Genomic DNA, 27443 nt, shown 5'->3' with positions numbered 1-27443 from the left:
AAAAAGAAAAATAGACGATTCACCAAGGAAATCATTCCACTCACCAGAATATTAAAATTTAAAAACTGTTTGGTTATCAAGTGCTCTGCTGCCAGTGATAAGTGGAAAGCAATCCCTGTGAACGTCCTCAGTGTGGAAACCCTCTGAATTTCCACGCCTCCATTTCTACTCCAGAGGAAGTCACGCATAAACAAGGTGGCAGATACAAACATGCTCTGTAAAATTGTTGCTATGAACTAAAAACTGCAAAAAGCTTGTCTTTCAATAGGTAAATACCTGTGTCAATTATGGTATCCATACTACATATACCAACACAGAAATTAAGAATTTGGTTTAGCCCATTCAGGACATAGGCATGGGCAAAGACTTCATGTCTAAAACACCAAAAGCAATGGTAACAAAAGCCAAAATAGACAAATGAGATCTAACTGAAGAGCTTCTGCATAGCAAAAGAAACTATCATCAGAGTGAACCGGCAATCTACAGAATGGAAGAAAATTTTTGCAATCTGTCCATCTGACAAAGGGCTAATATCCAGAATCTACTAAGAACTTAAATAAATTTACAAGAAAAAAAAACCCATCAAAAAGTGGGCAGAGGATATGAACAGACACTTCTCAAAATAAGACATTTCTGCAGCCAACAGACATATGAAAAAATGTTCATCACTGGTCATTAGAGAAATGCAAATCAAAATCACAATGACATACCATCTCACGCCAGTTAGAATGGCAATCACTAAAAAGTCAGGAAACATGCTGGAGAGGATGTGGAGAAATATGAACGCTTTTACACTGTTGGTAGGAGTGTAAATTAGTTCAACCATTGTGGAAGACAGTGTGGCAATTCCTCAAGGATCTAGAACTAGAAATACCATTTGACCCAGCCATCCCATTACTGGGTATATACTCAAAGGATTATAAATTATGATACTATAAAGACACATGCACACGTATGTTTACTGTGACACTATTCACAATAGCAAAGACTTGGAACCAACCCAAATGTCCATCAATAATAGACTGGATAAAGAAAGTAGCACATATATACCATGGAATACTATGCAGCCATTAAAAAAGGATGAGTTCATGTCCTTTGCAGGGACATGGATGAAGCTGGAAACCATCATTCTCAGCAAAACAGAAAACAAGAAAAGAAAACCAAACACATGTTCTCATAAGCTGGAGTCGAACAATGAGAACACATGGACACAGGGAGGGGAACATCACACACTGGGGCCTGTTGGGGGGTGGGGAGCTGGGGGAGGGATAGCGTTAGGAGAAACTCCTAATATAAATGACAAGTTGATGGGTGCACCAAACCAACATAGCACACGTATACCTATGTAACAAACCTGCATGTTGTGCACATGTACCCTGGGGGAAAAAAAAAATTTTGGTATAGCCACATACACTACATTTGAAAGATCTCCAAAAAGTGAGTGAACATTACAGGATGATAACATAAAAATCTATATTACATATTTTCCAAAGGTACATACAATTATGTGATTATAAATCCATTAATTGTAAACCAGTTACAGTGATTACCTCCATATCACCATTCTGGTAAGTGGAGGAAGGCAAGAGGAGAAAAGGGCTGGGGATGGTCAAAGAAGGCTGATACCATATCTGTAATATTTAAATGCAATTTGTTTTATAAGAAGTATATTTAAGAAAATCTACTAATTGAAAATTTTAAAAATAATACATTATAAACCCTATCTTGAACTTTTTCTTCCAGCTGCGATGAAATGAGGCTGGATTCTGGAATGACTAAAAAACACTGGACAAGGCCAGGCACGATGGCTCACGCCTATAATCCCAGCACTTTGGGAGGCCAAGGCAGGTGGATCACCCGAGGCCAGGAGTTCGAGACCAGCCTGGCCAACATGGCGAAACTCAATCTCTACTAAAAAAAAATACAAAAATTAGCTGGCCATGGTGGTGCATACCTGTAATGCCAGCCACTCAGGAGGCTGAGGCAGAAGAATTGCTTGAACCTGGGAGGTGGAGGGTGCAGTGAGCGGAGGTCACACCACTGCACTCCAGCCTGGGTGACAAGAGACTCCACATCAAAAAAAAAAAAAAAAAAAATTGTTTCTAATGTTTACCAGAGTCATTAAGCTTAGCATCAAGCTTTGCATTACTTAAGTAAAATGTGACCATGTGTAAGGTTAATACAAAACCCAAAATTCATGATTTCTAAAGTGAATTATTCAGTCCACCCTTACAGGTTTTAAGGCTTACAAGAGGGGTAAATTCTTAGTTCAAGTCCAGTGATTTAAACTAGAACATAATTTTGCCCACAAAATAACAAGAACCACATTTTGAAGTCACAGCATGTGGCTTGGTAGTAATTTATACCAAATAGTACTTGGTTTTTACTTTATATGCAATATGAACTAAAATGGCAGAAAGTCACAAACTAGCTTTCAGATATATAAAAACAAAATCTAACTAATTTTATATTATGCTTGTTGTTGTTAGAGCAGTGCTCAAAATTACAGAACCTTCAAATTGTTACATTTTCACAAAATTTGCTACATATGTTGACATTAATATGTGTCAGGGAATTCATACCCAGGTAAAGGACAATTACATAGTATTCCTCTCAAATTATTGGAAAACTACAGCATAATTTCTATTGATTTGTGGAAGATCAACTTGCAAATCACTCCCACAGGTGTACCAAGTCCTCCCTCCACCTATTACTTCCAAGGCTCTGCTTTCTATTGATATGAACATGCGCCTTAGTTACTATCTGCTGGTCTAGAGGAGCTATAAAAATTGAGTAGAAAACCCACCCCAAGCGGACTAAGATAAATTTAGCAAGCATTAAATTTTATAAGCAAAACGCAGTAACACACTATTAATTCAATAAACATGTAGATTTATTTTAAGTCAGTTTGGTACATGATACAGATTGGTTTTGCAGTTTTTAATGAACTGAAATAGAAATGTCTAAATACAGCAGTATCTGCCTGTGCAACAAATATCTGTAAGGTAAAATAAGGTATCTGATAGAAGAACATCTGCAAGAACAAATCAGATGAAAAATCTGAAAAGGTTTCTATTACCTTCTGGATTTAAAAAAAAAAAACCCAAAAATTATTAATGGCTCAAGATACTACATTGCTAAAGTTAGGGGAAAAAGTAAAAAGGCTGTGAGTTCTGTTGCAAGAGCTCATCTGTAGACCTGCAAAATCTAACTAATTTTATATTATGCTTGTTGTTAGAGCAGTGCTCAAAATTACAGACCCTTCAAATTGTTACATTTTCACAAAATTTGCTACATATGTTGACATTAATGTGTGTCAGGGAATTCATACCCAGGTAAAGGACAATTACATCATCGTAGCTAATTTTTGCCACCTTGGAGGAACGGAATTCTGCCTATTTTCAAATTAATCCTATAGCACTCACTAAAAACTAACAGCCATGGCACCATAATACATTTTGTGAGGTACCTAGAATATTACTAATGGAAACAAAAAATGTGAGGTAAACCTACCTTTCCCCAAGAAACTTTGAAGCCAGAGATTTTAAACAATTAAGGCACTTGAAAACATTAGGTATATGTACAAATGTGCAAGTAAAACAAACAGCTGTACCGAGTAACAAAGAAACAGTCAATCTTCATCTTAACAACCTTTAACAGTTATCTAAATGCAGAGTTTCAGTTTATGAAATGAACCCAAGCAATCTGTCATTTCTTACTATAAAATACTCAAAATCAAGTGCGACACTCAGCCACTACTGGCTAAAGAAACTAAATAAAAACCGTTAATGACCTAGAAAAGCAAAAGTCCATTTTAAACTACTTAAAGCCTCTGAACTAGTCCAATGAGTCAAAGGCAAGGGAGAAATAATTCTCTAAAACTGAGGAAGATCCTCTAAATGAGAAAACTATAGAAGTTAAAGTATGCATGCTTATTATACTATGGGAAACCAAGAAGAAAGGAAGAGAAAAAGAAAAAGCACAGTCTATTTATCTAGGACAATCAGAAAAAATCTACAGTAACCTGATCAACCAAAAAATCCTCAGGTGTTCTGAAATTACATTGGTCACTTCTGTCTTAACACTTAAAATGATTGTCTCATTTAAATAAATGATTCTAAAATAGTAAGACTGTCTCATTTAAATAGTAAATGATTCTAAAATAATGTATTTCCTTCTTACCTCACCACTTCTCAAGAAAGTCTGGTGGAAATCCTTTCAAGGTACAATAGTGCTAGCATACTTTTTAAAGTACCAAGGAAAGTATAATTAAATCAATTTAGCTCTATACTTTTCAACAGCCATAAGAAAAATGTTGGGAGGTTCAATATACGAAGGCTTTAAATTTTGTGTAACAGCCTTTAGCTTAAGTTTCTCTGCTCTGAAATAAATTTTCAATTAAATATTAACAGTATGGTATCTAAAACAGGTTTACTTGCTCACATCAAGTTACATCTGCTAACCAGTCCTTCCCTTCTTTAATGTGAAAGAACAAATCATAATAGCTAGAGCTTACCTTTCACTGTCTTCTAAGGCACTGTTCTTTATTTTCTCAATGACATAAGGTGCTTTACAAGTATGAACAATAACCTGTTATACACTAATGGTATCCTTTCATTTCTTTAAATCTGGAATGTAATTCCTTGTGTGGCATCTTATTTCTAATGTAGAAAAAATAGCTGTTATCAAGCACAAAATTTTACTCTAAGGATACCATTTGTACTACTTAATTTATAAATTTATTCCACTTTTGAAATGACAGCCAAAAATCCACCTAATTGATTCTCATTTGGCATGTTCTTCTCAATTCTGCTCACTAAATTAAAATTACTAAATTTAAACTGCCAAGAGTCATGATGTTGTCTGCACAAGACAACATTTTCCATCACATACAGAAAGTTACATTTGGCATGTTAAGGAAAAAAATATATATAATCCCACAGCAGCAGCTATTTAGAACAAAAGAAGACGGCCACAGGATTCATGCAGAGTATTTTAAGTATTCCTGTTGAACACAATGATTTAATTGATTTTTTCTTCACGGATGATGCTCCCAAACATCCTATATGCATCCATGGAAATTTAAAGATCCTGGAATAGCGTCTTCCATGTGGGACATCTTGAAAGATAGTATTTTGGTTTCAGTGAGTTACACAAATGAATCACCAGTCCTTATTAATTCAACGGGTCTGTTTACAGAGTGTGGTAATTTCGTTCTTTAGATTTGCAGAATTTATAAAGAAAGAAAATTACAGCCTGCACACCCAAGACCAGGACAATTCCTCCAATGAAACTGGCTGCATCAAAGGTAGACTTTCGCACAGGCTGTGAGGTTGGAGTCACAGTGGTATTTGTTGTACCTGTTAGATAAGACAAGAGAAGCAACATTCCTAAGTTTCATGGTCCTCTATTTAATTTAAAGACTCACCTGAGCCTCTATTTTGCCATGTGTTAAATTCTATAAATTATTTCCTCCAGTCAGGTCTTTACAGCTAGAATTTATCCCTAATTGAGGAAGACAACCATATCCCATTTTTCATTCCACCGAAGGATACAAAGTGGTCAATGTTGTCGTACTACTACAAATTTAAAAACAATGGGAAAAATTCTCCTGGTATGTAAATTGTGCCCTGGGAATATATCAAACACTTCTAAAATATGCAACAATTTCTTCAGACTATGTACTTTTAGTTAATCGCGACTGTAAACATCAATAGTACTGAAAATTCACATGAATTGTGAATTTACTAGTATTAGGTCAAAAATATGGTTGCAATTTTTCATGTTACAAAAATAATGATATGCAAATTATAATTTCAACAAGTAAAATAATTTGTTTTTAAAGGCATATCCTGCCAACAAATTTCACGTGAGAAAGTATTATCAAGTAATAAGGAAAAAACAAAAATCTGAATTTCTTTTCAGGCAGTAAAATGTTTCAAGAGGAAACAGAAAAAGCGATTTCCCATTTAAAATAACTGTTACTTTTTTCTTAGTATAGTGGCTGTACAAGTTGGTTACTTTAAAATTAATCACAACTGTTTTGTATTCCTTCTTGTGAAGACTGAGTGGCTTCACTGAAACTGAGAAAAAGGTGGCGTAAGCATGAAGCCAAAGAAATCACAAAAAGCAGGTAGAAGATTCATTAGCATCAGTTTTTTAAAAATATGGATGGAGGAAAGGATTCCTAACCTGTGTACCTACAGTATCCTGTGGCATAATCTAAATATGACTTAAATTAGATTATGTCAAATCATCATTTAATAACAAGCTAATATTCACATTACTGAGCAATGTTAAGAAATGGTTAAGTAAGTGAGGTGCACATCTGGTAGTGATTCAGACTTTTTAGACCTTTCTCAGTGAAAAGGACGGATATATTATCTTCCCTCAAATCGCCATGCTCTCTCATACAGCACATAACCAATCCGATTTTACATACAAGTTGTACTGAAATGTTTGGAAAAACATTATTACTTAATTCTAAAGTGTCACGTCAAATGTGATTACACAGTTAAAAATGAGAAGAGGAATCTCAGCAAAGCTATCATTATTGTGTTAACAAAACACTACCTTGATCCCCACTAAATGTAAGAGCACTTCCATAACCATTAATGAAGAAACCTGGAAAATGATGGTAGAAATTGTAAAGGGCAACATCGTACACACATCCTACATCACTGTTAATCTAAAAAGCCTCAATTACCTGATGTAGTAACTGTCTTGGAAGTTGTAGAAGGGGAGGGCTGAACTGTGGGTTTAGCTGGAATGAAAACAAAATGTCTTTTTAAAAAACCTTAAAATTTCTAGCTTCCCAGTTATCTAATAGCTTCAAAAAATAATGCTGCCAACCTCAACATGCTTTCAATTTTTTGAGACCAAAAGCCAAATTTCAGTTAATGGTTCACTGATATAGCTATGCAGCCAAGAATACTAGGATGTAAGTGTATTTTAAAACATTAAGCAATCATAAAATTGTTAATATCTATGTATGTATCTTGTATAAAATCTATGTATACATCTGGATAAAATTTGCCTAAACTTTTTTATCTTGCTCACAGCCAAGGGCAAGAATATATTTAGGGGAGGAAACTATCGGTTCTTCATAATCTTTCTCCTAAGACAAAAACTATTAAAGTCGTAAGTTCTCTCTTACAAGGGTACTGAGATTTGCCTATCTTCTTCACTTCAGGGGTTGGCAAACTTTTCTTAAACAGGTTGAAAGCAAATATTTTACTCTTTGGGCACTGTGTAACGCAAAAGCAGCCAAAGTCACTCTGCACATGAATGGGCATGGTATGTTCCCAATGAAGCTTTATAACAGGGGCCCTGGGCCCGCAGTTCCCCAACGTAAGATTCTAAGAGCCCAAGTGTAAGCTCTAATCCACCACATAGCATGGGGACAAAATACTACTTGAGTTGCCATTACTTTTATTGGCAAGAACTGCAATTACTTTCACACCAACCTAAGAGTTGATGATACCGCTAAAGAAATGCACATTCTGAGAAGGATCAGTTTGAATGTAAAATTATTTTAGGGACTAAAGGACTCTTTTTTTTTTTTTTTTGAGACGGAGTCTTGCTCTGTCACCCAGACTGGAGTCCAATGGCACATTTTTGGCTCACTGCAACCTCCGCCTCCCGGGTTCAAACAATTCTCTTCCCTCAGACTCCTGTGTAGCTGGGATTACAGGCACGTGCCACCACACCTGGCTAATTTTTTATTTTTAGGAGAGACGGGGTTTCACCACATTGACGATGCTGGTCTTAAACTCTGACCTCAGGTGATCCGCCCGCCTCAGCCTCCCAAAGTGCTGGGATTACAGGCGTGAGCCACCGTACCCAGCCTAAAGCACTCTTAAGAAGGGAACACTGAACAATGTGTATTACAAGTTGTCATCTGTAAGAGTTTTCATATATGTGGTTATAGTTTATACAAATTAACATTTTTCCTAGCATCCAAAGAGCTACTAAATAATTAGTATATCATTTTTTTTTTTTTTTTCGAGACAGTCTCTCACTCTGTTGCCCAGGCTGGAGTGCAATGGTGTGATCTCGGCTCACTGCAACCTCTGCCTCCTGGGTTCAAGTGATTCTCCTGCCTCAGCCTCCCAAGTAGCTGGGATTACAGGCATCCGCCACTGCTCCCAACTAACTTTTGTAATTTTAGTAGAGACAGGGTTTCACCATGTTGCCCAAGCTGGTTTCGAACTCCTGAACTCAAGTGATCTGCCCGCCTTGGCCTCCCAAAGTGCTGGGATAACAGGCATGACTCACCGTGTCCAGCCAGTATATTACCTATTAAATTTCTACTAGTAGTATCAATACTAATAGAAGTTTGACCAAGGCTTTCAGAAAGGAAGGATGTGAATATAGTTTATACAAATTAACATTTTTTCTAACATCCAAATGGCTACAAAATAAATTCAAAGTTTGCTGGAGCGTTTGAGAAAGGTTTCATTAAGAGGTGGTCCTAAGGGTAGGGTTCAAATTTTTGGAAAGTGCACTATAGGAGTCACTAGCTAAGAGAGCTTCTTTTGTCTTAGGAAATAATTAGGTAAGTCAGGCTTCAGAGTGCAAGGGCTTCAATATGAGGATCTGCTTATGCTGGTGGGCAGCTAGGGATGCTTTGGGGAAAGATGAAGATTAATCTGAGATTTATATTTTTATAAAAATGTAAAGTGCTACGCAAACATTCATTTTTGTACTGTTTCAGAAAAAAGGATTTGAGGGCTAAAGAGAATCTGGAAAACAAATGTTACTTCTGTTTAAAGTACATAACTGAATAGACTTCAAAGTGATATGCTTAACCCACAAAGGACAGGGAAAGGGTGCCAAATACCTATTGATAAAGCACAGAAATGAGGTAATCTTTTCACTGTATTAGACTTTCAATCAAAATAAAAACCTCAATAGGAATCAGCATCCTCCCAAACTCTACTAATATAAAAGAGGAAGTTCTGTGCTTTAACAGTAAATATACACGGAAAGAGCAGGGCTTGACAGTTTTCAGATATTGCTAAATATCTGAATACTGCTAAAAGTAGATCTTTAAAGACAAGGACTCTCGTAACAGGCAGACTACCCATGTCCCAAAGTTGACAGAATCCTAGGAAACTAAAGTATTCTAATTTTTACATGACAATGAGCAAACAGAGGGCTTAAGACTTCTTTTATTAGTATTGATACTACTTAGAAGCTAATAGGTGATATACAAATAATACTGATGGATATGTTCAGACCTATTTGCTTTCTTTTCCCTCTTACTTCAAGCATTGTTGTACATGCTTTCATCCATTCTGCTGTTGATTAAACAGTTCTCTCATCTCTCCATGCTGGGAAAATCTTAGGGGAAAATATTTGACCTTCTCTCTGATAAGACTGGTCCTTACACAGAATTCCTAGATTAGAGGCTGTGATTAAGTTAAAGCTCATTATTCCTATCAAGGTTTTTACTGCTTCTATGTAACAACAAAAAATAACTTTACAAGTTAAACACATCAAATTCTGTTCAATCTCAAAACACTAATACTAATTGTTTGACAATGTTAGGAAAAAAAAATCCGCAAATTTGCAATTTGATTCTCACTACCCAGCCTCAGAACAAGGTAAAAACTAGTTCTTTTTTATAAGTAGGCAAAATATTTTATTTTCAATTTTGAAAAAAATATTACATTGACAATATTTTCAAAATAAAACCACCACTTAGGGAATATACCTCTGTTGACCTACTGTTTCTTTTACCAAAAAAAAAAAAAAAAAAAAAAAATCATTAGGAAAGGTAACAAAAAAATATCTTAAGTTATAAAAGCTGCTATTAGTGGTAAGAAAATCTAGAAAAATGCCATAAAAATACTGAATTAGTCCCATCCGAGTAAAAGGTTACTTCCTGCCATTTTTCTAGGCACGTATACAACAAAAGCTACAATTGTACTACAATTGCTTAATACAGTTTATCTTCCACTTCATATAAACATTTTTCACTCCTGACATATTTTGGCTATTCTATTATTTGTACTGAAGGAGGGCCATTATAATTAACCTCATTATACACCCTTCTATATAAATTAGATTCTCTTTGCATTGTTTAACTGCCCCTTCATTTCTCACTTGCTCTCTTTGGCAGAAGGTACACATGCCAGGAAAAGCAACCGCCTAAAGGTTTGTTCTTCAACTAGTGTCAACTGATGCATTTTCTGCAGATAAGCCCTTGCCACTTTCCACCTTTACAGCACCAAAGAGAGCTATAGCACAAAAGACTCATGGCAATTCACAGGAGGACCCAGGGTGGAGAAAGCTGCAGAGAACTATATCAAGAGTGAACCCAGTTTTGAAGAAATGAACAACAGTTCTGAAGAAATTGTTCCCCCACTCTCTGCACCCCATTTTCTTTTCATAACCAACCTTCTGAAAATTACTTTTCTCCAAACACCTCTGGTTTCAGCAACCTTCAACATCCTACTTAGTCAATGTCTTCTAATGAGTGTTAAACATTTACAAGCACACCACCATATAATCATCAGCTCAAAATAAGTTTTGTATCATTTGCAGACTTCCATGGCATGACTATTTCCACGGTAACCAGTTTCAAGTTACCAACATGGTATCACTGAACACGCTGGTAAGAGCTACTCATAACTGACTAGCAAAAGTTTGTCCAAGCCAGCTCCACACGCCGCCGCCCAAGTGTTTCAAGATTGAGTTCTTGTCCTTGTTATAGCACTTGACTACTTTTTCCTTTGAAAAACGACACCCACAACCACATACGGTTAGTTTCTTGCACATACTTCTCTGGGCTTTTTAACTACCCTACCCATCCCTATTTCCTCCCCTGTCCTCTTCCTAGCCCTTAGACATTACCGTTTCCTAGAGTCTGGTCCTCAAGCCCCATCCCTTCTTTCTATATGCTCCTCCAGTGCCTATACTACTATCTATGCCAATTTATATTTTTAACCAAGAGCTCTTGCCTGACTTGCAGTTTCCTAAATACTGAACAGATCCCACTTAAATGGATTCTAGGCATCTTAAACTAAAATCCCAAATGACAGCCCCAACCATCAATGACTGCTCTTCCTCTTTCTTGCTTACTTTGGTGAAAATTCCTCCCCTTCTCCGTATCACTCTACCTCTCCTCCTCTCAGTCATGAAGTCCTACCCCTTCTACTTTCTAAACCTATTTGCAAACATCTGCAGCCCACCTCTATCCTCTAGAATTACTGTAACTGGCTATCTAATCTCCTGAGTTCCTTCTGGCATCGTTCCAACCTACTCTCCACAATGCCAAAATAAGCTCTTTTATTAAAATGCAAGTCTGATCATATGACCTACATACTTTAAAACCTTTCAGAATAACATCCAAGTCTACCATCAAGGCATACAAAGGTGCTTCCCCATTCTGCTCTTGCCCTGGTGACAGACCAACTTAACTCCTTCTCACCTTGCACAGGATGGGACACTCTGTGACCTCACTATACTACTTCACATCTCCTCCACATGTGCTGACCTGCAGCTCCACCTGGGAGGCTCTCTCCAAGTTTTACCAGTGCCGTTTCACTACCAAGCTATCACATCTGCATCCCACCCAATACACATACCTACCTACAAATTTCCCAACCTGCTGTGCTGAGATCTTTCACTGTTCCTACAGTAGACAAAATGCTGGCTTATCCCTACCATCTACCCTAGTACTTGTCTTGGAATAGATGCATTTAATATTGGTAAAATGTTAAGTATTTAACATTTACTTTTCCTATCAAGTTAGTAATTTTAAGGAGTTCTTATCCATGCTGTTGAGGGCATGATAAAAACTTTCCAGGTTGACAGGAATGAAAATAATAAATCTTTCTGGAAAGTCTTAAAATAATCATACCCTCTGACCTAGAAATTCTGTTGACTCAATCCTATCAGAGATAAATACAAATGCAATTCCATATAAAATGTTCACTGCATGGAGAGTGAGAGACGTCCTAACTCTCCAATCAAGAGCAGGATGGGTTAAGTGTATACCATAATGTTTACATTAAGAGAGAAAATACAGGCTGGGCACGGTGGCTCACACCTGTAATCCCAGCTCTTTGGGAGTCTGAGGTGGGCGGATCACTTGAAGTTAGGATTTCAAAACCAGCCTGGCCAGCGTGGTGAAACCGTGTCTCTACTAAAAATACAAAAATCAGTTGGGCATGATGGCAGGTGCCTGTAATCCCCGCGACTGAGGAGTCTGAGGCAGGAGAATCACTTGAACTTGGGAGGTGAAGGTTGCAGTGAGCCAAGATTGCACCACTGCACTCCAGCCTGGGCAACAGAGCAAGACTTCACCTCCAATAAAAAAAGAAAAAAGAAAAAAAAAGAAAAAAAAAAAGAAATACAAAGATGCATGAGCATTATCGTACAATATCACAAAAAGTGTATTTATTTAGATACACATATAAAAAAGACTAGAAGAAATTAATCACTGAAAACATTTTGGGGTGCTCTGGATGATAATAATTATAATTTGCTTTAAGCTTCTATATTTCCCAAGATTTCCACTAAATCTATAAAAAGTACTTTATAGACTCAATGTACACAGCCTCAGCAAATCTGCTCATACTCACCGAATATAAAACACTGGAGCTATGTGTCACTGTCACAAAAGGTAGAGATTAACATTAACTGCTGTGGTCTAAGACTTTAAGTTTTTACTCATCTTTAAAATTATACTAACAACTTTTACATAATTATTTAAAATTAATCCATCAAGAGCTTAAAAATACTGAAGGAAAAGGAAGAAAATGGTCATCTTGAATTACCTGTAAAATTGGCTGTTGGCACCAGAGTGGCTGTGGGCACTACTAAAAAAAAGAAAAAAGAAAAACCATATACCTCAAAGCTATTTAAAATATCACAATCTATAACACTACTTCCTGACCTGCAATCATTTGAGTACCACTTTTTACAATTTTTACAACACTTAAGTACTACCTGTGGAAGAGACTGACAGTTGCCCCCAAATACCAGTCTCCTCTTCTTTAGAAATAGAATCACCAATTTTTATCAACACCTCCCTTCCTCCTGAAAAGACATTTCCTAGTCTTCAGTGTATCTAGGTCATCATGCGTAACCTCTAGGAAACATCCTTAAAGTAAGATACAAGTCTCTTTCATTCCCTTCTTCATCCTGCTGGCAGGAAAAAAATTAATGTGATGGCTGGAACATAAGCACCCACCTTGGACAGTAGGGTCAAAGCCATTTTTGAGAAGACCTAAAGAAGCCTCAGTCCCTAACGGTTGCAGAGCTGAACTGAACTCTACTCCAGACTTCCTTTACATGAGAGAAAAGTAAATCAGTCCATTGCTTAAACCATTGTAATTTGGGGGTTTATGTCCTTCATAGCTGAAACTATTTCTAACTGGTATAATTAGAACTCATTCTAACTGGTACATCATCAAATAAGCAGCATTATAAATTCAGTTTTCCTTTAAATCAGTGTTTTCAAAAACGTTCTAATACTAACAAAATCTTCATCACTTAATCTTGTCTCTAAGCAGTATCACAAAACCACAGGTCTGACAGTTATTAGTTTATCTCACACATATTAAAATATTAAATAAATAAATATTAAATTATCAAATTAATATTATTTTTATATTATTAACATAATTAATATTATTATATTAATAATATTATAATAACCTGTATTAATTTATTTATTAATTAAATTAATAAATATTAGATTAAATAAATATTAAAATAAATAACTATTAAAAATGTTTGAGCCAGGTCTGGTGGCTCAAGCATGTAATTCCACCACTCTGAGAAGCCAACGTGGGAAGACTGCTTGAGCCCAGGAGTTCAAGATCAGCCTGGGCAACATAGTGAGACACCATCTCTACAAAAACTTTTTAAGTTAGCCAGTTATGGTGGCATGCACCCGTAATCCCAGCTTCTGGGGAGGCTGAGGCAGGAGGATTGCTTCAGTCCAGGAATACGAAGTGGCAATGAGTTATGATTGCGCCATATGTTTGCAAATAGGTTTAGAAAGTAGAAGGGGTGCAGATGTTTGCAAATAGGTTTAGAAAGTAGAAGGGGTAGGACTTCATGACTGAGAGGAGGAGAGGTAGAGTGATACGGAGAAGGGGAGGAATTTTCACCAAAGTAAGCAAGAAAGAGGAAGAGCAGTCATTGATGGTCGGGGCTGTCATTTGGGATTTTAGCACTCCAGCCCGGGCAACAAAGAGACTGTCTCAAAAAAAGTTTGTTCTTGTACCACCAAACTATATTATGCACCCCGTGTAAAGTAAAACTGATCTAATACTAATGAAAATCTTCAGTTACCAAATTCACACTGGGATGGGGCAACCCCTACCAAAATTAAACAGTCAACGGTAGTCTTCCAAGGTTAGACACACTCCACAAAAATCTTTTTCTATTCAATTATTATCTATGCATCAAATTAGGAACATGCCTTTCCCACTGATTTATAATCTCATTAGAAAAATCGGCAGCTTCAAGTAGAATTTTAACATTTTGCTGGACGAATAGTAAAGGTTAAAGAGCAATCAAGTTACCCAGATTAAAATACAGAAAACTGATGGGTATAGAAAAGCTCATTTAACCATAGCACCAACTATGTTGCAGACTAAATGTAACCATCAACAATCCCCAGTATCATAACACAAAAAGTGCCAGAATGAGGTTTTCCAGACCTGCAAGATACATAGGGTCTAAACTGTGATGAATTCCTAGAAAAGCTTAAAAAAAAAAAAAAAAAAAGTGTGGGGGCAGAAAATGCATCTACACTTACAGCATCCACACTGTAGCTAAATCACACTTCAAATAGCATCCTTCAATCAATCAACATGAATATGTTATTCATATTCCAATTCTAACAAGATGAGAATTATGGCAATGCTTCAAACAAAGCACTGAAACAAGGTTTTCTGAGGCAACGATCTTCCTCACCTCTCTGTGGTCAGCTTCCAAGCAGCCAATATGAATACTCACCAGAACAGAAGTCTGTCGTGTTCCCCACTTGACAATCACTAACTGTTGAGTTATGTGAACAATAGCTCTCATCTGATGGGGGGGGAGGGGAGGTGGAAAAAAGAGACAAACAGCATCAACCACCCATTTGTATTATCTTTGACTTTGCTACTAAGCTCTAGGAAATCAAACCCAAACACTTCAGAAGTTGGGGGGGGGTGAAACAACAACCAACTTTAGAGGTGTTTTGACCCAAAGTTAAACTCACAGATAAAATCCTGTCAATCTCCTTTTCCCATTAACTTAGAGATTACACAGGATCCCTCTTTTATCCATTAAAAATCCACATTAATATACGGAACAAATAAATCTGCAACACTTAGATCTCAGAATTGTGGAAAGACTACTGTACAATCAAGAAAGGCAACCATCATCTAAAAAGAGGGCAGGTGGCTCATCCCTATAATCTCAGCACTTTGGGAGGCCAAGGCGGGAGGATCACCTGAGGTCAGGAGTTCGAGACCAGCCTGACCAGTATGGGGAGACCTTGTCTCTACTAAGAATACAGAACTCCTATTAAAAAAAAAAGGGGGGGGGGGCAGAAACAGTAAGTTGAAGTGGTCAGGGTTTTTATTAAGAGGTTTAGTAAACAGAAGAGGCACCCCATAACACTGTAGAAACTCTATTCCAGATTTCACTGCTTTAGTCTTCTATACTTTCTAAAATAACTTTCCTGGATAGGTAGACTTGGAGCAAGAGTTAAGGGGAGAACCTTTCCCAACAAATCTTAAAGTAGAGCATTCCATCTCCAAAATTCACCAACTCTTGCATACTCTCACATAAAGTTGAAGAGAACACCCTTAAATCCCATTTTATGACCTAAAAAGGAGACACTTCTATAATTAAAAAGTTAATTTAGCCCAATTTAGTTCATACCTTAAAGAGCCTTTTGAAATTTACGTAGTGATATAATTTCTAGAACTATTAAAATTTTTACCAAATAAAAAAACTTATGTAGCTTTGGTTTTTCTACCTAAAAACAAACAAAAAACCACCAAAACGACTAGATTGTTTTACTGATAAGAAAGTACAGCCACTTTACATTAAAAAAACAGAATTGAAATACTTTATGCAGTAATCTCATGGTTCTACTAAGAACCTTACTGAATTTCAATGTAATTCCTGCTAGTTCTCTACCTCTTGTATTAACAAAAGCACAGAAGATCAACTCTCCCCCCCTCATTCTTCTCTATACCTAAGCATCCAACAGTTTCATCAGGTCTCTTCGTGTTTCACGTTGCAGGACATCTGTAGATCAATGTCTCAAACAGTTTTCAACATAACCTTCATTCACAGTTAATTTCAGTTTATTAAAGTACTCTTAATCCTTAAAACAGCCTTTTAAAAAAGCCAGGCGAGGAAGCACGCACCTGTAGTCTTGGCTACTAGGGAGGCCAAGCTACGAGGATTGCTTGAGCCTAGGATTTCAAGACCAACCTGGGCAACACAGGAGACTCCATCTCACAAAAAAACAAACTACTGAGCTTTAGTTATCAAGTATTCAGGAATCTAAAGGGGGGATGGGAGACAAAAAGAGATTTTCAGGAGGAGTGCTAGGCAACTGGCACTTTAAAGGAGTACTGGATTTGCAAAATAAATAGTGCACAATATCCTAAGTGTCCTACATAACTTCCAAGTGTTCAAGAGTTAATTGTATTTTAAAATGTTATAACAAAACAGTTCTGCACCCCCAAAGTTTCTTACCTTTACATTCTATCCAAAAGCAGGTAGTATTAACAGTGCTAGCATTAAAACAGGAAACGCAGCTGTTTCGACCTTCACAGGTTTCTGGGGAGTTGGGGGAAGAGATGCATGAAATCAATGATTTTATTGGTATCTTATCTGAATCTGTATTACTTATCTTTTTGAACAGTATTACATACAGCATCAAAATTACTAATTCAAAGAAATGATAAAACTTTATAAACTGGTTTACTAAGAAATTCCAATCATACAAAGCTGTAAGTAAACGCATTAGAAAACCAAACAAGCTAGTGGTCACTCTTAGTATAGTGCCTGATGGTATCTATCTAACCAACCCTACTTCACAGGACAACTAGTTGAAAGACAAACACAGCCATTAAGGATTTAGGCATTTCAAAGCATCCTTAATACATAAAAATATTGAGAAAAAGGCTTTGCTGTAAGACCAACACTACATATGAGAAAATCACTACCCTCAAACATCAGATAAAACCCTGAGATTTTTAATAGTAACAGTAGTAGTTTAACAGGTTCAACCCAAGCCCTGATGATGCCCGTTCTGCTGCAAAAAAAGATCATTTCCCAGGGATTCTCGATTCATAAATGATCCACTCTTAACAGGATCCTCTACAACTGGAGACAACATCTACAAGGCCATATTCACGTGCATATAATTCAAGTTAACAAGGTATTTGTCAATAGTTCATCCTAGGCCAAACAGTCCAGAAACAAGTACTTATCACCATAATTCAATTTCTGGAGAAGAACGGACTATAAAATTGGGCTCTATTTTCCAGTGAGTAAAAGCAGCAAAATGAAAGGAAAAAAGAATTGGGCTCTATTCATTTTCCTAGCAACTGGATGCCTCCAAACATTTTCATTTGCTTTGCTCCTGCCTAAAAAATAGTTCTGCAGAGGCACTGCTTTCAATACTTCACCATTAGTACTTATGAAAGACTGGGACATGTACGGTTGGGGGGGAGGGTTCATAAAGTAGAAATAAATTTTAAGTTTGTATACATAAAACATGCTGTTCAAAAACCTTTGTGCTTGATGATGGGTGTAGCGGAGTGAAATGTCTCAAATGTTCTTTACAATGAACTAAACTTCTACCTTTCACACCACACCACACCCACTTATGATTTCCAGAAAATACGTACCTCCTTTGCACGCACTTCAATTACACAAAGGCAATTAATTTGATACTTCCAACCTTCTCTTACACACACATTACAATTCTGAAAGGAAACTGCTAAATTAAGTCGGAGACAAACATATTCTGCTTTATCATTTTAAAAATAGTGCGGTTAGAATTCCCAGTATTATACTGCAATTTACTTCCCTCGTTTTGAAATGTTACCATTACATCTTCCTGAAACTAACAAAACATTAAGTTTACTATGTACTTTATCAAACTTTTATAAAATACTAAAACTAGAGGGGAACTTGTAGACTATGAATGCCGTGATAAAAATCATTACACTTCGGCATTCTTCGGCCGAAAAACCAATGTTAACTACATAAACATTACTTAACTAATGTTAACTAGAATAACCAATCATACGAGACTGCAGGTTTTAAACTTCTGGTGTTTCTCCTGCTTATTACCTCAAACTTATCTTTCTTCTCTCTTTTGCGTTGTCACGGTATGTGCTAATTTCTGCTTTAAAATGTATGTATACCTTAACCAGCCCTATTCGACTGTACATAACAAAACACATGCTCCTGATCAGGTTTTAGAAAACCCACAGACCTGGGCACAAATCCCAATTCCACAACCTACTAATACGCTGTCTGAGCACAAGACATAGTGAAGACAATTTTAAAAACAATTGAAAAAAGGATAAACATACACTGTCAGGAGAGTTTACTCATCTCTATCTATGTCTTTGCACCTACCTCCTAGGTTTCACTATCTACCTTCCAGTTTAGCCTTAAGATATGTACGCAAAACACCCGGTACATACATGGGTACTTTTCTTCCTTTTCGCATACCATGAAGTGTGAAGTTTTCACTAACTACGTGCTCAAACCTTAGTTACATTCTATTCCTATCTGCAGAATCAATGTAATTAAATCTCAAGCGACTTTCTCAGACTCAAGTCTGAGACACCAACGAGCATTACCGTCTTTAAGTTTCTCTTTCCCGGACTTCCGGAGAAGGCTACCTCCGGAGAGAGGCGACCGGCCGCAGTGAGAGGCAGCTCGGTCCCACCGCCAACCTCAGAGGCGCGACGCCCGGCCCCATCCTCAACCCCACCGCTGCCCCCGCGAAAAAAAGCCACGTCCTCACTTCCGACCCCAAGTGAGGCTAAGGATTACGAAGCACTTTTAAAAGGCACCTCGACTTGCAATACTTCGAGGGGGGCCCCAGCCCCGCACCCACGGGGAACCGCGCGTCTCCTGCCCCTCAGCGCGCTCCCCACCCGGCTCGGCCGCGAGTGGACTCCAAGCGGGCCGCCATGTTGCCGGAGTCGCCACCGCACCCCGAGCGCGGCCGGCCGGCCCGCCCGACCCTGGCCCGAGCCCGGGCCCCGACCGCAAGGCGGGCAGGCAGTGCGGCTCGGCGGGGCAGGCGAGCGCGGGAAGCCCATAGGGCCCGCGCCCACCTGGTGCCGGAGTGGTGACCAGCGGGAGGGACGTCACCGGCGCCGAGGTTATGTTGGAGGGCGCTAAAGTCGTCACGTTCAGGTGCGAGCTTGTGTTCTTGTCCGCAGACAGCACGCAGAGCACGGCCAGGCAGGTGGCGGCCCAAAGCAGCGAGCCGGAGAGCCGCGACATCGTGTCCTCAGCGCTGACGTCCGGGCGAAAGCTGCGGCGCGCAACGCTCGGTCAACTCCTCACCCTCCTGCGGCGCCGCCTCCGAGACTATGTTTCCCCGCGGGAGTGCGCTGGGGTCACGTGAGGGGCCCCCGTTTTCAGTGTGCGGGGGCGAAGCGGAGGGAGGTGGGGCTCGGGCGATACCAACGGGAATTCTACGGGGGGAATCAGGGGAGTTGGGAGGAAACCGAAGGAACCTGGCCCTCAAAGAGACTGTGCCACAGCCAAGAAAACTGGGGAGCCCTGCAAATCATTCTTCTTGCCCTCCGATTACCACTCACGACGCAGCTGGACTTGTCTCATACCTGCGATAGGGACGGCCCTCACCCTGATGTGCATGGAACAGCCGACATGACGTGGCCTACGGCGTCCACCTGACCGCCCCGCCAGGCCGTAATTCCGCGGCCCCACGTGACCTCCAGGGCCGCGCCTTCCGGACGCAACTCCGCTGGGGCGGAAGTTGGTTTTGTGCGGCTCACAAGAACTAAGTTTGTGCTGTGCTGCCAGATCCCCAGAGTGTTTCCTTATATTCTCGGCAGGACCCCTTCCTTTTTCTTGAAGATTGATTTTGCTGGAAGTTACCTATGATGGGACTCCCTAGGGGAATGGAGGCACCACGTGGTTAAGGAGTTTGTGCTTTGCCGCCCACATAGTGTGGGCGGCTGAGGCGCCGCCGGGTCAGAGCCGCAGAGCGTCTACTCTTGTCACTTTCCCAGCCTGACTTTTCCGAATTGCTATTTCAGGCGGCGGTTGCAGCAGCCGGTCTGTGTCAACTCCACCACTGTAGTCAGAGAATCAAAAGCGGTCTGAGTTGGAGGCCATTGGGGCGGCTGCCACCCCCACATTACCAGTGAGGAAATTGAGACTTAGAAAAGTGACCTGACCTGGATACGGGATTGCCTGGCATCAGAGCTGGATTCTTAAGTGCCTGTTAGTGTTCAGGCACTGCTAAGACTTTTATTTAGTAAGGGTGAGCGCCATCTACTGCCAAGACTCTCAAAATGTTCGCAAAATTTGATACGGTTGTCAAGTGATAAAAATTAGACTTCAAAGTTGTATTTAATGCTGTGTTTTCAGCTGTTGTACACTTATGTAATTTTAATTATGCAAAGTTATCCTAATAATATAGGAATATTAATTGCTTTTGTGAGGTCTATTGTGCCACGAACGCCAAAAAAGATGACTGCATAGTGCTTTACCTTTTTGCTCAAATAGAAAGCTTTTTATTTCCCCTTGAGATCTTACCAGTGTCGTCGTCCTGTACCCTCAGGATCATGAACATTTGTTCCAATACCTACGCTAGTTGGAGTAGTGTTGCTTGGATGTAAACAAAAAGCTGATAGTTTTGACTGATCCAGCCTATGGGCAGAAGCAGCATGAGAATTCTCAGGGAAGTGAGCTCCCACCATCAGTAGTTCAAATAAAGAAGTGTCTGCTTTTCTCTCAGGAGGCCTCTCTCTGTATTTAACACTTGACTGTCTGGCAGCCAGACCAAATGAAGCACAAGGCAACTTTAATTTTTTTTTTAAGGTTAAGAATGTAAATAGGGGCCAGGGACGGTGGCTTACGCCTGCAATCCCAGTACTTTGGGAGGCCAAGGCTGGTGGATCACCTGAGGTCAGGAGTTTGAGACCAGCTTGGCTAACATAGTGAAACCCCGTCTCTCCTAAAAATAACAAAAATTAGCCAGGCATGGTGGCTCGTGCCTGTAATCCCAGCTACTATCGGGGCTCAGGCAGGAGGATCGCTTGTACCTGGGAGGCGGAGACTGCGGTGAGCCGAGATCGCGCCACTGCCCTCCAGCCTGGGCAACACAGCAAGACTCCGTCTCAAAAAAAAAAAAAAGAAAAGAAAAGAAAAAAAAGTGAATGGAAGCTCTGTTCTCAGAACCCGGTGTGTTGTCTTCTTTCCACCCTAGGATAAACACACTCCTCTGTGGAGACCATTGTTTAACAGTTTGTCACCTGAATGTTCAACTCTAGTCCTCAGATATTCCTCAGTTCTGATAAAGGGACATTTCACGCTCTTGTTTTAAGACTAGAAAACTCTTGGTTTATTTTATTTTGCGTGGCAACTGTAGAGATAGATCAAGGGAGTTCCAAAGTCATTTTCACCACTTCAGAGAGACAGTTTTGTTTTTTTGTTTTTGTTTTTTTTTTTTTTCAGTTCCTGAAAGAGTAAGCTTCTGTTTATTGTTGTCATAGAGCAGCGTTTCTCAATCTTGGCACTGTCAAGATTTCAGGCTGACTCATTCTTGCTTGTCCTGTGCATTGTTGGATGTTCAGCAGCCTCTACCCACTGGATGCCAGAAGCACCCCACCTCTCAGTTGTGACTACCAAAAATATCTCCCGATATCGTTAAATGTCCCCTGGAGGTAAAATCACAGTTGAAGAGCACCCTCAGAAAGTTCTGCCTGCAAGGTCAGCCATCACTCAGGTTATTTCCTCTTAGACACTTTGCTTGCAATTAGGTTGTTGATTGGTTGTTAGAGCCACCTTCTTAACCATTTATTTTCTTGAAAGCAGCAAAACAGAGTGCTTCTGCGCTTGTGAATCTTCTAGCAGTATAAGCTCCCGCTAAGATTTTTAAAGAGCAAATTTTTATACAATGCTTCAGCCTTATGTCAATACCTTTCCCCAAATAGACCAACACTCCAAACAGGACCCTGCCTTCTAGCTGTAACTAACATCCAGTGGCCCCTTAATAATCAGAGGTTTGGCTCCACTACTTGATAGCAAGAAGTACAAACCCTCTTGTACTCGCTTGTGTTAGAGGGAATCCATTCACTGTAAGAATATGACAGTAAATCTTACAGGTATTCAGGGGTGGGAAATAAAATGTGTGAGGGCCAATGGAGACTTGAACTTAAAAGGAGGAATTCGGCCGGGCGCGGTGGCTCACGCCTGTAATCCCAGCACTTCGGGAGGCCGAGGCGGGCGGATCACGAGGTCAGGAGATCGAGATTATCCTGGCTAACACGGTGAAACCCCGTCTCTGCTAAAAAAAAAAAACCGGAAGGCGGAGCTTGCAGGGAGCCGAGATCGTTCCACTGTACTCCTGCCTGGGCGACAGAGCGAGATTCTGACTCAAAAAAAAAAAAAAAAAAAAAAGGAGGAATCCCTAGTATGTGGAGCTGGTTTTCTAGGAGTTCAGGCTTCACCCCTACAGGACATTGCCAGATCTATATCCCCACAGCCAATCATCTCTATTGCCCAGTATTACAGTTACAACTCTTGGAAGAGATAACTTGACTGAGTACCATGCCTTCCCATCCTGTCTGTTACCTACTGTCTGCTCTGACACCATCCATGCAGTCTACATTAGAGCTTCCAATTATCCTAACTGGTCATGTTTTCTTCTGCATGTGGATCTTCATCCGTGCAATTTCTTCTGCCTAGACCATTCTTATTTCCTTCTGGCATCTGACCAACTCCTACTTCTACTTTCAGGTCTCTCAGCCAAGCTGTAACTCCCATCTTAAGCTATCCTTAAAATATTCAACTACCCCTTTCTCCCCACTCCCAGACTACAAAAGATGTTCCTGCTCTGTGCACCCTGGACTTGCCTGTAACAAAGCATATACTGCTTTATATAACAATTGTCTTTCTTGCTAGATTAACTCAGAATAGAGACAGTGCTCACCAGTTTATTCCCTGCACTTAATTTTTTTTTAAATGAATAAATGAACAGACTGGCTTATTTCAGTCAGTTGTCCACCCTTGCCAATAATTAGCTGCATTGAAAAGTACAGGAGGAGCTCGGCGTGGTGGCAGGCTCCTGTAATCCCAGCTACTTGGGAGGTTGAGGCAGAAGAATCTATTGAACCCGGGAGGCAGAGGTTGCAGTGAGCCAAGATTGCACCACTGCCTTCCAGCCTGGGCAACAGAGTGAGACTCCGCCTCAAAAAATAAAATAAAAGAGAATAGAATAATAGAATAGAATAAAAAAATAAGCGTAGGAGGGCAGCTGCTACAAATAGCTCCCTGAACTCTTCAGCTGTGGGTCAGGGCAGATTCATCTAGAGGAGTATGGGTGGGAAGCAAGGGCTGGCATCTATAAGACAGTTTTAACAGCATATATTAAAGCTCATTTAGTAGTATTTGAATCCGTTTTGACAAAGAGAAGGATTGGACAAATCAAATATTAGTGAGCTAAAACTGTATATGCAGAGTCTTACTATTAATATTGTGATTAAGATTGAGGGTGATGGCCGGGCACGGTGGCTCAAGCCTGTAATCCCAGCACTTTGGGAGGCCGAGACGGGCGGATCATGAGGTCAGGAGATCAAGACCATCCTGGCTGACATGGTGAAACCCTGTCTCTACTAAAAAAATACAAAAATCTAGCCGGGCAAGGTGGCGGGCGCCTGTAGTCCCAGCTACTCGGGAGGCTGAGGCAGGAGAATGGCGTAAACCCGGGAGGCGGAGCTTGCACTGAGCTGAGATCCGGCCACTGCACTCCAGCCTGGGCGACAGAGCGAGACTGTCTCAAAAAAAAAAAAAAAAGATTGAGGGTGAAATTCTAGAGATACTCTCATTAGGAGGCTCTCCACTTTATGGATGTTTCTTTGAAAAGTGTGCTAGGGCACCAGAGGGGAGCATTATACTTCAGAGCAGTTGTTCTTAACCTTAGCTGCACATTGGAACTACCTGGTGGCAGCAGTGGTGGTGGTGGGTGTTGAAAAATACTGATACTAATGCCTGGGTACTGATTTAATTGGTCTGGAATAATGTCTGAGCATCAGGAGTTTTAAAAGCTTCCCAGGTGTTTCTAATCTGCAGCTTAGTTGGAAAACCAGCGTGTTACCCTTGCTTTCCAGAGTGTGGTTCTCGAACCAGTATCATTTATATCATGTAGAAATGCATAAGAAATGCAGAACTTCAGGCCTCCCGCTCAGATCTCCTGAATCAGAACCTACATTTTAACAAGATTCCCAGAAGATATGTACATGTGTATAGTCTTAAAGTTGGAGAACAGCCAGATGCAGTGGCTCACGCCTGTAATCCCAGCACTTTGGGAGTCTGAGGCAGCGGATCACCTGAGGTCAGGAGTTCGAGACCAGCCTGGCCAACATGGCGAAACCCCGTCTCTGCCAAAAATACAAAAATTAGCCAGGCGTGGTGGCGGGCACCTGTAATCCCAGCTTCTTGAGAGGCTGAGGCAGGAGAATTGCTTGAACCCAGGAGGTGGGGGTTGCAGTGAGCCAAGATCATGCCATTGCACTCCAGCCTGGGTGACAGAGCGAGACTCCATCTCATTAAAAAAAAAAAAAAAAAAAAAAAAAAAAAAAAAATTTGGAGAACACTGCTTTACACTATGAGTTGCACAAAAGTATCTTATCCTAAACCGCTGCAATTTTTTTTTCTTTTTTGAGAAAAAAATGAATAAATGAACAAACTGGCTTATTTCAAACTGGTGCAATCTAAGCTCACTGCAACCTACGCCTCCCTGGGCTCAAGTGATCCTCCCACCTCCGTTTCCTGAATAGCTGGGTGTGCCACCACACCCGGCTAATTTTTTGTATTTTTGCTTGAGACGGGGTTTCACCATGTTGCTCAGGCTGGTCTAGAACTGCTGAGCTCAAGCAATCTTCCCCCACTGGCCTCCCAAAGTGCAGGGATTACAAGCATGAGCCACCATGCCAGGCCTGCAATTCTTAACAGTGATTCATCTACAAAATTACATCAAGACATACTGTTTTTGCTTCTTTCTTTACAAACGTATGTAAGGTTAGCACACAAACAGCACAAACCTCTTGGATGTGCAGGAGTCATGGCCCCATCCCAGGTTCCCTTTAGGCTGGCACCTGAGATGCATGATTTTTGTTTTGTTTTGTTTTGTTTTTTTGAGATGGAGTCTCACTCTGTCACCCAGGCTGGAGTACAGTAGCACGATCTCTGCTCACTGCAAGCTCCGCCTCCCGGGTCCACGCCATTCTCCTGTCTCAGCCTCCTGAATAGCTGGGACAACAGGCGCCGGCCACCACGCCCAGCTAATTTTTTGTATTTTTAGTAGATGGGGTTTCACCGTGTTAGCCAGGATGGTCTCAATCTCCTGACCTGGGGATCCTCCCGCCTCATCCTCCCAAAGAGCCACCGCGCCCGGCCTGAGACACATGATTTTTTTCTGCTTCAAACCCTGGGGCTGCTAGAGCTCTTTGCATCACATCTTTTGGTCCTTTAGGAAATGAAGCCTTTTCCTGACTTGTTCCTTAGGAATAACCTCCAAGTTCAAGCTAAACTACACCTCAGGCGGCTTGCTGCTATCTTGGATTAGCTATGACTTCCCTTGTCCCTAGGTATTCACTGTGCTTCTTCCGATCCTGTCTTAGAGAGCTGATTTTCAGCCAGAACACACCTCATGGCCACTCTGGTTATTAAAATATTCTAGTAATTCGGTGTTGACTGGCAAAGTGCATGTCCTGAGCAGCCCAAGTGTCCAAGTCCCTCCCTAAGGACCTGACTACCACGTTGCCACTGTCCAGCACCTGGAGGTCTCACATCTGACCTGGCTAAGAACCTCAGCACCTTGCAACAGGGTTCTGGTCACTGTCTAATTGGTCAACATAGCATACCTCCTCTGCTGCCTTGATGAAATCAAGGTTTCTTGTCAGTTTCCTTCATTCTTCCTTTTCTGTTGTAGGTTACACTTTACCGTTGCGACTTTTCTCTTCTACATACCTGTGTGCCACAGGTCTCTCATAGATCTGTCTCTAATATATCCCATCGGTTCTTAAAGTGTGGTCTCCAGACCAGCAGCAGCAGCAGCAGCAGCAGCAGCATCATCATCATCATCATCATCATCATCATCATCTTGAACTTGTTCAAATTCTCCAGCCCTACCCAGAGCCACTGAATCAGAAACTCCGAGGTCCAGCAATCTGTGTTTGACAGGCCCCAGCATTCTGACGCATGCTAAAGTAAAAGAACCGGTGATTTATCACCATACTTACAAAGCCCTCTATCAAATATGCAACTTGTAATTCATGTTGTATACATTACTACTGAGTTTGTCACCAATATTTCGTATGATATTCGAAAGTCTTAAGACTTGCCAGATTTAAGTGGTTGTGATTCCACTTTGGGAAGTGTAGGGGGTGGTAATATCAATATAGTTTAAAAAATAAATCTCCATAAGAGAGAATATTGCTAGGTGTGGTAGAGACCAATTTTAATTTTAAAGATATACCTCTGAATTAGTTCAGTTGATTGAAAGTTAATCTGATGTTAGTGAGAACTGCTAATACTCAGTATAAAAAGGGCTTGATATTTCTTGAAATGATGATGATGATACTCTCTTAGTGGTAGCATGACTGGTTTTTGCAGGGAGATGTTTCAGAAGGGAAACGAATTCTTACGGAATATCTGTGTGCCAAGCATTATTAGAAGCACCTTCACTTGCTGTCTCAATCCTCAGAACACTGAGACAGATGTACCCCCATTTCACTTAAGAAATTTTTATTTTATACATTTACTCAGAAAAATCACTGAAGTTTTAGAGCCAGAAGAAAGCTAGCAACTCAACTTCAACTTCTGTTATTTTTTACAAATGAGGACAGTGAAAGGTTAAGTGATTTGACCATCACATTGCTGGACAGGTGGTTCTCAAACAAATATGCTTCATTTAAAATATGCATTAAAAACTCGGGGTCTGGAATCCTGAAGTTGCCAGACTATCCATTCCTTAACAAATAACCAGCACTGTTCGCAGTAGGGGCAAACAAATTCCTTGGATAGAATTTTAAATATTTCCTCATAGAAGAACTCTCCCCATAGAAGAAAAAATGTTTAGATATGCACTCCCTTATTCACACGGCCTAGTACAAGATACAGCGTATGTACCTGACTTTGCCATATCAACAGTTAGGGCAAGTTTAGATATATAACTTAGCATTTTG

General features: G+C 40.1%; 1 protein-coding gene across 4 annotated transcripts; it reads right to left on the bottom strand.

Annotated features, from left to right (window-relative positions):
* Nucleotides 1-2871: 2871 nt before the first annotated feature.
* Nucleotides 2872-19940, bottom strand: CD164 (CD164 molecule). 4 transcript variants are annotated; one of them, XM_010371620.2, is made up of 6 exons: nt 19335-19940; nt 16726-16809; nt 14983-15054; nt 12789-12827; nt 6707-6763; nt 2872-5360 (listed from the first exon to the last, which is right to left on the bottom strand). In XM_010371620.2, the coding sequence occupies exons 1-6, from the start codon at nt 19504-19506 to the stop codon at nt 5194-5196; spliced, it is 591 nt and encodes a 196-aa protein (XP_010369922.1). In that variant the 5' UTR covers nt 19507-19940; the 3' UTR covers nt 2872-5193. The 4 variants fall into 4 exon arrangements, with proteins under 4 accessions (XP_010369922.1, XP_010369921.1, XP_030785316.1 ...); XM_010371619.2 differs by having other exon boundaries at nt 12789-12830; nt 19335-19897; XM_030929456.1 differs by lacking the exon at nt 19335-19940 and adding an exon at nt 18646-18863.
* Between the last annotated feature and the right edge of the window lie 7503 nt (nt 19941-27443).

This window comes from Rhinopithecus roxellana, chromosome 4, assembly GCF_007565055.1.
Source record: "Rhinopithecus roxellana isolate Shanxi Qingling chromosome 4, ASM756505v1, whole genome shotgun sequence".
In the NCBI taxonomy this organism is placed as follows: domain Eukaryota; kingdom Metazoa; phylum Chordata; class Mammalia; order Primates; family Cercopithecidae; genus Rhinopithecus; species Rhinopithecus roxellana.
Note: the sequence above shows the minus strand (reverse complement) of the source record. Positions and strands in the feature narration are given on the sequence as shown.